The sequence below is a fragment of the Cinclus cinclus genome, chromosome 17 (genome assembly GCF_963662255.1).
Source record: "Cinclus cinclus chromosome 17, bCinCin1.1, whole genome shotgun sequence".
NCBI classification, from domain to species: Eukaryota; Metazoa; Chordata; class Aves; order Passeriformes; family Cinclidae; genus Cinclus; species Cinclus cinclus.
In genome coordinates this window covers 10,800,421-10,811,460 of record NC_085062.1, presented here as the reverse complement: position 1 = coordinate 10,811,460, position 11,040 = coordinate 10,800,421, and the positions used below count along the sequence as shown (strand labels likewise).

At 51.0% G+C, this 11,040-nt stretch overlaps 1 protein-coding gene across 1 annotated transcript; it reads right to left on the bottom strand.

Moving 5' to 3' along the window:
• Positions 1–213: 213 nt before the first annotated feature.
• MLEC (malectin) lies at positions 214–7,036 on the bottom strand. The gene is made up of 5 exons (XM_062504521.1): positions 6,847–7,036; positions 3,363–3,541; positions 1,863–2,039; positions 1,646–1,703; positions 214–483 (listed from the first exon to the last, which is right to left on the bottom strand). The coding sequence occupies exons 1-5, from the start codon at positions 7,034–7,036 to the stop codon at positions 254–256; spliced, it is 834 nt and encodes a 277-aa protein (XP_062360505.1). The 3' UTR covers positions 214–253.
• Positions 7,037–11,040: the final 4,004 nt, after the last annotated feature.

The window sequence follows — 11,040 nt, the reverse complement described above, 5'->3', positions numbered from 1 at the left end:
CCAGGGAGAATCAGAGGCTGAACATGGTGCGAAGGGGAAGGTGAGGGCCTTGCTGCTTGCCGGCAGGGGGAAGGTAAATTTCCTCTTACCTGGACCTGCTATTCATTGCTATTCATTCCAAATGAATCATCTCTTTTTTTCTGTTTTGTTTTTATCCTTAATTTATGAACAATATGGAGAAATTGAAAGCAACCATATTTGGTCCAACTCCTTCCCTCCCAGCCCCTGGGCTGATGCACTGTGGGGCTTGCTCTCACAATCGGCAGAGGCAGAAGAGGGTAGGAATGAAGACACCAAAGGCCACCAATATAGGAAACATGAGACTGCTGTTGTCCGAGGCATAGGGGTTTGGTGTGCGTGGGCCTGACTGAACCCGGTTCTTATTTGCCTGTTTTTTGACACTGGAGCCATCATCATAGTCATCTTCATCATCCTCTTCCTCTTTTTTCTCCAGACCTGGGTGTGGCTGCAGCTTTGGAACATCTGTTGAACAAGACAAAAGGTTGCAGGCAGGCAGGATGTAAATTGGGAGATCACTCAAGACACTTCCTTCCCCTCTCCCCGATCCACCATGAACATTGGCAAGAGGGCACCTGAGACCCCATTAAAACCACAACCATAACATCCCAGAAGAGAGGAATATCTTCTGCCACAGAGGATCACACCACTCTTCCTTTTCTTTCCAAGAGTATCCAAGGATCCAGCCTGCAGAAAAACTGCATCCTTCCACACCGTCTACGTGTCACACGGACAAGTTAATGCACAAAAGCACATTCAGAGCACACATTCAGATATTGCAGCTGCTCAGTAAGGTCTAGTCAAAAACAAGCACCTGCTGCCTGCAGGACCAGGCAGATACAGATGCAATCAGGAATAGGAACAACCCTTTCCATAAACAGTCCTACTCCACATCACTGCACCCTTCAAAGCCAGAGCTGTGAGAGCAGCATGGCCAAGCCCCACTCAAATGCAGCCTTCTGAGCCTGGGGCCTGAGCTGCAGGTGCCACCTGGCCACAAGGCTTTTACCTAATCTTCAGCAGCACCTGACCATCCCTGACCATCCCATAGTAAAGCAAATTGATGCTTTGGTCAGAGAGGGATCCTAAACCCTCCTAGTTCAGGAGCTAGAGGGGCTTCAATTCTAGCTCACTTATAAAAAGTGTGATGAAAGCTCAAACTCCCCAGAGCTATCCAGAGGAACTGGTATCTGGGAAAAAACACTGCCTTGTCCTCAAGCTGAAAAGGCAAAACAAAGCTCCAGGTAAGAAATACTTAAGCACTAGCTAAAATAACTGTAAATTATTTTCCTGCAGGATTGCTGCTAACATCCAAGACCAGAGGGTATTCATCTGTAGCTATAAGTTGAGACTGACCAGACACGTTTCCTTCTCCTTTACCCCATATAGAGGAAATTCCAAAACAAATTGATTTTTCTTACTCCAAAATAACACAAGCTTTGTGACTTAGAGGAGAACGAGGACACTACACACCTACCTCACTTTGCAATAGCACTTTGTGGGAACGCAGTGAAAGAGAAACAATTTTGGCAGATGTGGGTCAGCACAAGCTATGATCTCATAGTCTGAGAAGCAACAGGCTGCTCTCCAAGGGGGAAGAGCCTTCTGGCTTAGAAACTGAGCTTACCTTCCACTGTTCCTTGCAGGATGTATAGGGCACAGATTTTCGGATTGTCATAGTAGCCCTAGAAAGAGTAAAGGGAGCAGTCAGTGCTACAGTTCTGAGACAAGGAATGGTCTCCCCACCTACCAACCCCTCTCCTCCTCCAGCACAAAGCTGCACCACACAACTGGGTAAGAAAGGGAAAGGGAAGATCAAGGCTCTGCCCTGAAAAGCTTATTACCTTTACAAACTCAATGTGGAGCTTTCCTGTGAATGTTGAAACCTCTCCCTGGACACTCAGTTTTCCCTTTTTGATACTCATGGGAATGATCTCATCATGAGCTGTGCTGTGTCCAACTCTGTCAAAAATGTCCAAGTCTTTCACCACCACGTGGCCATTCAAGCGAACATCAAATACCTTCAGGGTGGAAGAAATGACAGAGAGTCAGAGCAGATTCAGGCACGTGACAGTTGAAACACAACAGGAAAGGTCTCTGGTTTTTTTTATTCACCTAGGACCAGAAAGCATTGGAACATGCCCTGGCCCACTCCCCTGGGAAGGAATCAGAGCCAGGTAAAGACACCAAAGCATTAACAATGCTTTCAAATACCCTGAAATCTGCCTTCTCCTTTTAAAACAGTCCCTACATCTGCTGTTCAGACCTGAGGACAGCACAGTTCTATTCTGGTTTATTCATGCTTCTCTTTAACAACTTTTCTCCTGTCTGAAGACCTGCTCTTACCGGTGGCTGTGACACACCACACCCTAGGGAATTAAGCCATTTCTAACTAACAGCCTGCAGCAGAACAGAGAAGAGGGAACAAGCTGGTGAAGAACACAGGGTTTGAAGGAGGTAAGATGTTTAACTGCTAACCACATCTGTGAATTCAGAGTGAAAGTCCTCCTCAGGGTTGTAACGACTCAAACTTCATGCAGAACCTGGGGAATCCCAGCAGAACCACACAAAGGAAGAGGAACCAAAGATGCCTCAGCCCTTCAGTTTAATCTGAGGCTGCTTTTTGCATCCGTTCTGTAAGCTAGACCCACCAGTTCTGCTCCCTGAAGTACTTCTCTGGCAGGAAGGCAGCACAGTGCTTAAGGAGATCAACCCTAAAGAAGCTGATAGAATCAGAGGAACGCCAGACTAAAACACAAACCACTCCTACCCCATTTATCACAGGGCTTTGAGTTCTACTTGCTTCTGTTTCCACTTCTGTATATGAGGGATTTCAAAAGTGGACAAAGATTATTCTTCTCTAAAAAGAAAAAGGCAGTTGAATTTAACTCTGCTTTCAGGATCAGACTGAACCAGTATCAAGTCTTATTACATTTGTAAAAATTGTTTTGATTAGGTTATTTAACCCAGATCACCCCCTCTGCTTCAATCTGTGCAATATTTCCTCCAGTATAACTATGCTGTCAAGTCAGAAGCAAGTGTTCAAGAAAAATGAAAAAAAACTTCTCAAAGCCAGCACAGCCTAAACAGGTCACAAAACTCTATTGCTCGTTATGTTTAGTTGCACATGTTTGCTTGAATACTTTGAAATTAAGTTTTCCAGTCCAACTGTAGAGCTGGAATGTGGAAGAGAGCTCTAAAGGTTCAGAGCCTGGGAGAGGCTGGGACCTAAGTTAACAGTTAGTGCCTTACTCCTTCCTCCAGCATGCAAAGCAGCAGAGGCACCCCAAGCAGTGTCTTAGCCAGGAACTCACATCAGAGGCACACAAGGAGCTATTGCTTACCTTCTGTTGAGACTGTGCAAAATAGACCTCCGCAAACTTCAACACTAGCACATAGTCACCCTCCTCTTTGATTGGAACTTCATAGCCAAAGGTTTCCTCATTGTAACGTTCCGTCTGGTACAAAATCTGGTCTTCTGCATTGGACCGCAGGATTGGCAGCTTCATACCGTAGTCAGAAGCTGGGTTTCAAGCACAAAAGAGTGAGAGGAAGGGTTACATTCTGAGGAAGAGACACTTTATACATTCTTGAGGCACTGAACTCCTTAAGTGGCATTAGCACTTAAAACCATCAGACTCATCTCCCCTGCTTGCTCTGACCAGGTGGCAGCACTACCATAGCAGAAGCACAAGAAGCCAAAGCCCCAAAATCCAAGAAATGTAGGAAAACAGGTCTGGAGACTTTGTGCAGTCTAAGACACAGTAAACTCACTTGCACCATTTCAAAAAGAAAAGCCTGTTTCAAAAACATTACACAAAGCCAAAGGACTTGGCCATTGGTTCTTGCTTTAAAGAGTGAAAATACCTAGACTATTTTAACAATATTTTCAAATTTCAAACTCCAAGTACAAAACTAAAACAGTTAGCATAGGACTGACTCAAGTCATTGACACAACAGATTTGAAGTTACATTTGACAGCATCGGGTTTTAGAGACTCCTCCCACTCAACTAAGAATCTGGGGAATGGCAGAAGGGTGAAATGCATTAGGCATCTTACAAAGCTTTTTCTTCTCACCACAGCCCCACAATACCTGTCAGCATGAAGATGGGATCAAGGAAGCAAAAAAGATACACAAGCGTTTCAAAAGCACCAGCAGCTCCATCAGCTGATGTTCTCAGAGTCACCCAGCTGAAATGGGTGCTGTCTGCAGGCATCTGAGCAGCCCCCAACAAAGGCCCAAACACCATGCCCAAATAGGACAATAACTGACAAAGTAAGAGAAATTACAAAGTTTGCCTCTTTTCAGTGTTTCACCACCTCTGCAGCAGCCCCCAAAAATTTAACCCCACTTGGTATGCTACTGTATCCGGGTTCCTGTATAAATGCAAACTGATGCAATGCCTCCAGCGCTGCACATCAAACAACTCCCCAGCAAAGCAGGGGCAGGAGAGAAGACTGTGGACACCATCTGTCCACTGGCGTGTCAGGCAGAAGTTGATCCAGATGAAGTTCTCCACTGACACTCACCTCTCCCAGCCCCATTTCCATGGGAACAGACACTGCATTGGCCAAGACAAAGCAAGAACTACTAACCCAGCACAGTTGCCAAAGACAGAGCCAATGCAAACGAGTAAAAGGAAATTAATGCCAGTTCTTAGTCTCCTGTTTCACACAGAGCTGCTCAGGGAATCTTCCACTTCTCTTTACCACTCGAACTTGGGCATAAAGACTGAAGACTCTAACCACCAGAAATACAGAGGGTGAAAAGTTTAACGTGTCCTCCCACGCAGGTATTTTTGGCCAGCTACAGATTACAGTGATAGCAAACCAAGGACTCCACAGAAGTCAGCTCCTATTAAAGGAAAGCCTGCACAGGAAGAAAGTCCTTTAATAGCCAAGAAGGTAACTGGAGAGGAAGACCTGTCACCTGCATGTCAGAGCTCTGCTGACAGAGCTGTGCAAGCAAGATGGATTTTACAGCACACTGGGTGCTCACTGGGAGCAAGCAGTACACACCAAGCTGTAACTCAACTATGTTTGGCACCTGCCTATTCTGTAATTGCCATCAGCACAGTCAGTCCTTTAAGGCACAGCAGCTGAATGGAGGCTTGGAAAAAAAAAAAAAAAGTTTTAAATTGCCCAAAGGCAGTACAGCCCAGAATTACTATCCCTAGGTCATTTCCTCTCAGTCAGCCATACATTTCTGCTATAGCCCTTACATGTCTATCAACACAGAGAGGAGCCCAGAGTAAATGAACAATGGTGCAATAAAAAGCCATTGAGAGAAAGGCAGCTGAGAGCTCAAAGGGGTAAAGTCTCCACTGTGCCTGGCACCGCTGGCTGAAGCAGGATTACTGTAACAGCCTGCTGCTCAGAGGAAACACCACGGGCTTTCCACAAAGGAAGTGCACGTCACAATGTGCTTGAAAAGGACCCTTCTTTCTCCTCAACTCAAAAATAAAGAGGTCAAGTCCACACGGACATTCAAGTCACACATGTGAGAGGTCTATGAAGGGAAGCTAACCTACAGTGATCAGGGCACCCTGTGCGACTGGAGCAGCAGTTTCCATGGGTGTGAAAAACTGTATTTAGAATTGAAATGTGACCTCCGCTGTATCCAGTGTGCCCAAAAGGCTGTCAGTTTGGGATGGCATTCGTGCAGGGCAAGCAATAGCAGTTCCAGCTGTATAGCACAGGAAAATCCTCACCATCCTACATGGAAACAGCAAAGGTTAGACTCAATTGTGAACAGAGAGCTCATTTTCTCCACATTCCACCATTCACCTGTACCTGACAGCAGAGCAGCTCAGCACAGCTAGCTTTTCAATATATTAGTGAATTAATTAAGTTTTAATACACCAGTTATTAGAAACATGCAAAATTCAAACCGTGGTGGTCTTGGGGGACGTAGGAAAAGGCAACAACCCAAGTGTAACTAGTTCTCCATCCTGTCCTGAATAGTAGGCTGAAGATTTTACTGACTTGGTAGTTAGAGCAGCCAATGATTTCCCGTCTGCCTCTACTTCTGCTCGTGTCCCTGCCCTTGAACACCCAGCCACGAGTGGGGCATGGAGCAGAGCGGCCGGCTGTACCTTCCCCCTGCCGGGCCCAGCACCCGAGCTCCAGCGAGCAGCCTGCGCTCTTCGCTGTCGGGACCAGAATGCTGCAAGCGTCAGCTCACATCGTGCGCGACCCAGATCCGGCTGCAGAGGGCTGGAAAAGCTTGCTCCCACTGCACCGAGAGCGCTGCGCACTGGGCTGCGAACTGGTGGATCCTGCTGTGGAACACGAGCTCTTCAGTGGAAAACGGGAGAGAAAAAGAGACCGGCGAGCGCACGCGGCAGGGCTGGCAGCCTGACCCTCCTGCAGCCTTTCCAGCCGAAATCCCACTCCAACGCTCGCGGAGCCACTTCCCCTCCGGCATTACACAACCCCACAGGCCGAGGACAGGAACGCCATCCCGCAGGGTTCATCCCGCCGCCTTTGGGGCCCCGGGCCCGCACCGCCACGGGGACGGGGGATGCGGCCCCAGCTGGGCCCGGCGGGAGGACGAGGGTGGCCGCGGTCCCGCTGGTGACAAGTGCCGGCGCTGCCTTCGGGCCACGACCGTCCCCGGGCGGCTGGGGAAGAGAAGCCCCCGTCGTCCTGCGGGGACACCCACGGACCCGCCGGGGCTGCAGCGGGCACGACGGCACCGAGAGCGCACGGATCCCGGACCCCGCCGGCACAGCGGGGCCTCGCAGCCACAGCGGAGCGGAGCCGAGCGGGACTCCGCGGGCTGTCCCGCCGAAACCCCCCGGCTGCGGCACGTCCCCCGCCCTCACCTCGGCCCACGCGGCCCTCGAGCGGGTCCTTGCGGAAGTGGATGCCGTTCACGTCCACATGGGCATCGCCGCCCGCGTTGACGGCCCAGACGACGCTGTCGGCGATGCCGCCCGCCGCGCCCCGCAGCAGCAGCGGCAGCAGCAGCACGGGCGGCAGCAGCGGCGCCCCGCGCGCACCAGCGCCCACCATGTCGCGCTCCCGGCGCCGCGCCCGCCCCTTCCTGCCGCCGACAGGAGGCGGCTTACCCCGCTGCCGGGGCGGGACGAGAGCCGACCAATCAGCGCGCCGAAACGAGAATATTAATTACCTGCCCGCCTGCCATTAGACGGCCGCTGGCCTATATCTGCATATTCATAAGGCGGCGTGCCAATGAGCGGCGGCGATGGGCGGGCTGGGCTGAACGGCGCGGGGACGGCGGCGAGAGCGGCGCGGGGAGCCGGTCCCTGCGGACCGAGGCGCACAGGACCGCTACAGCCCGCGCGGGGAGCGGAGCGCGTGTGGAACCGGCTCCCCCAGGGAGGAGCGGCGGGGACGGACGAGGTTCCCCAGTGCCATGTCCGCAGCGGGGACAGCCCGGCGAGCTGGCCGGAGCGCCGGCTGCGGGTGGGCAGAGCCCGCCCCTCCGCGCCGCCAATCGCGGTGCACCAGCGCGGCGGAACGCGGAGCACGGTGGGGCGGCGGCGGGAAGCGCAGACGGAGGGTTGCCGTGGCAACGGGCGGCGGTGCGGCAGCGCGGACCGGTGTGCTCCCGGTGTGCTCCCGGTGTGCTCCCGGTGTGCTCGGGGAAGGGGCTGGAAGCGGAGCTGGAGCAGCGGGAGCTCTCACCGCCGTCGGGGGTGGCTCCTCGGCACGTCCCGGGAGCTCCGCGCCCGCTGCGCTCTGAACAGCAGCTCCCGAGCCCGGCTCGCTGCCTTGGCAGAACGCGCTGGTTGTCCTGTTCGCCCCTGCCGTGGAATAACGAAATAGGCAGCTGCTGCCCGCCCGGTAAGGAGAGAAGCGGCCGGTGGCGTGCCAGCACCTTGCACTCAATAGTCTGCCTGAGAAGCAAAGCGGCCAGCGCAGGGGAAGGCGGGGAGGTGACCGTGACACTGCCAGCAGGCTGATCCCTGGCTTGCACTTCATAGGAGAATGTAAAATCCTGTATTTGTTTTCTGGAGAACCTTGGCAAGGTCTTGCCTAGCTGGAGTGAGATATCCCAGGTGGAGGTCGAACGAAACTCACTCCCTACACAAAAGGGGACAACTAACTTAATGTTTGTCCTTCTGATCGTGGTGTTCCTTGAGGCATCAGATACCAGCCAGACCTCAAGGCTGTGCTCCTGGCATCGGCTGCATTAACAGTGGCTGCTTCAAAGGGCCAGTGATGTTTTGTTAATTCAAGTCTTTCACAAAGCATTTGCTTTTATAAATAAAAACTTGGTGCTGCAGACAGATTTAAATGCATTTGTTGCTTTTGTAATGCACCTGTAGGCCTCTTGACCAGACACAGTTTTGGAGAGGTGAACTGTTTGGCGGAATGTGTAATCACCCACCCCTGTCCCCAGTCTGCTCTGCCCAGGTTGGAGTGGACCCCAAAGCATGTTCCTGGTGCTGTGACATCAGTTCTTGGGCTCATGGTATAACTGGGCCAGGACAGACATGGCACTGCTGCACTCCCACACCAGCACTTCTGCCAGGAAGGGGTTCCTAAAACTACAGGGTGCCTTAGGAAACCACATCCAGATTAGTAACATGAAATGTGTATGCTTAGCACCTCTCCAGATTCAGCCACCTCACACTGATTCCTGGCAAATCATCTCAGCATTACAGACCCCAGCCCTGGCAGCAGCCTCTGATCAAATCCAGGCTAATCCCCTGTATCCCTGCTGTGTTTGTAACCTGTTGGGTGTCCCCCACGTTCTGTTACCAAAGAAGTGCAAGCAGCCATGGCCAGGACAATGCTGTCCAGTTGGTGAGGCCAAGGGAGGCCTCATTAGAGCTCATTTGTGCTGATTACAAATGATCCTCCCTAATCCTACACTTCAAACTGCTATGTTGGAATCAGGAACACAACTTTGAAGCACATAAACACTTTCAGTGTTACCAGGTGTCCCCAGAGTGAGCATTTTCTAAAACTAGCTTGGATGATCATTTCCCAAGAATGAGTAGTGCGTCACAAAGCAAGAGAGATCAGCAACAGCAGTGAGGAGGGACAGTGGCTGTGCCCATCGGGGGGCAAGAGGAGCCCTCACTGTGGCTCACAGGCTGGTCACAGCTCCTGGCAGAGGATGGCAGATGCTGTTTGGCCTGTGGTGTCCTGCACTGCTGCCCCAAATCAATAATTACCATCACACCAGCAACTTGATGCCAGTTTTTGCCCCAGATGTCAAAGGCTTCATCCTGTTACTAATCCATTGAGCTATCAGTCAGTCCCTTGATGCAGGTTGGATTTACACCAGTAACCTACAAGTGAAAGGCTCAGGGTCATTTTCTCAATCCCTTGATCTCTCCAGGTCGCCCGGCAGCTGTGTCAAAATGACTGTCTTGAATTTGTCCTGCCTGGTTACCTACCACCCTGATTGTTCATGAACAATCAGGGGCACATGTTTAGGATATTAGCCATTTCCTGCTGGAAAATGGGATCAGGATTTGGGATGTCCAAAAAGAGCGGCAAAAATGTATGGGTCAGAAGCAGGCATCATGGTTAATGACATATCTAAGAAATAAGTGCGAGCCACCCCTACTGCCCCATAGTCCTCCCATACGGCACAGGGCTACAAGGGACCCACAAGGGACCAGCTGTGCCCTGCCATGTAGAGCTCCTTGGAAGCCTCCCTGGTACCAAATTGGAAATAAGAGCAAAAGGATTATCTCTGGAATTAGATTATTTAGATTGGATCTTTAATCTCTGCCCCTGTCTACACAAGAAAACAGTAAAACTCCCTGGGATTATTTGGGGTTTGTTGTGAAAGTAAAATCAGGCTAGCAGCAGGAGCTCAAGAGCTTCTGCTGGAAGAAAAAAAAAATTAAGGCTTCTGAGACCTGCCCTGTCTGACCTGTTCACTGTATCATGGTGAGATCTGGCAGAAAAGAGCTAAAGATGATTTGGCAGACTCAGCTTTCCTCAGAAACAGCTGCGGTTCCAAGATTGTCTCTGCAATGACACAAAGGTGTCCTGCAGTGAGCCTTTGCCTACTACTCTTGGGATGACAGGCACAGCTCTGCCACACTACAAACACAGGGACCTGCTTAAGTGAAAATGGCTGTAGTTTGCAGGGAAGACGCCCAGCCACCGTGATGCTGCACTGTGGATCAGTCCAGCCTCTAGACATGCAGTAACCATTTTAAATAAAGACTGTTCTGCCATCTCATGCTATGGGCAAAAGATGTGACTGCTTAGGGCAGGGCCTGGCAAGGAGCAGGCAGAGGTGGCCACCACACTTGTGGCCTCTGACTATCCACTGGGCTCCTGCAGGCTGGCCGTGGTACAAGGCATACACCCCGGGCCATCCCCAGTGCCCACGGCTAGGCACAGCACTCTGCAGCACGCAGGCAGCAGCACAGCTGTCCTGCTCCACGTGCACAAGCAGCTCCTTCCTCAACAGGCTCCACTGTAAAGTGAAGCACAGTTGTGTGCCAACACTCCCTTTGGCAGACACAAGGCTGCACACGGCTCCCCCTCCCCAAACACATTTATACCCTAAACAGATTTATAATGTACCAGGACTCTGGACTCTGTTCAGCTTATCACCCTCATCTCCAATAACACCCTCAACAATACAGCTGCTGAGCCAGTAAATGTGGAGACCTGTAAATATCCATTTTCCAATTTCTTGTCTCACACCCACATTTCCAAGATGGGACCAGATCCATAGACAAACACACAGAGTTTGCATACACCCACTTGCATACAAACTTTTCTATTGCTGCACTTCAGGTACCTATCTGCACTCCTTGCTTTTATGTGCATACACACAAACCCTTCCTAGTGCATGCACCTGTGCAAACACAAGTAAACACACACACACACACAAATATAAGGAGAAAGATAGTTTTTCTGTCAATGGAGCATCAGCCATCGCTACAGCTATGCTGGTTGGCACAGCAACAGGAAAGCAGAAGAGAAAATCCTCCTTTGGGACATGGATTTGTGGACCCCAAGAATCTGGAAGAGAACCTCGGAATTGGAAGATGGAGGAAGCAGGAGGATATTGG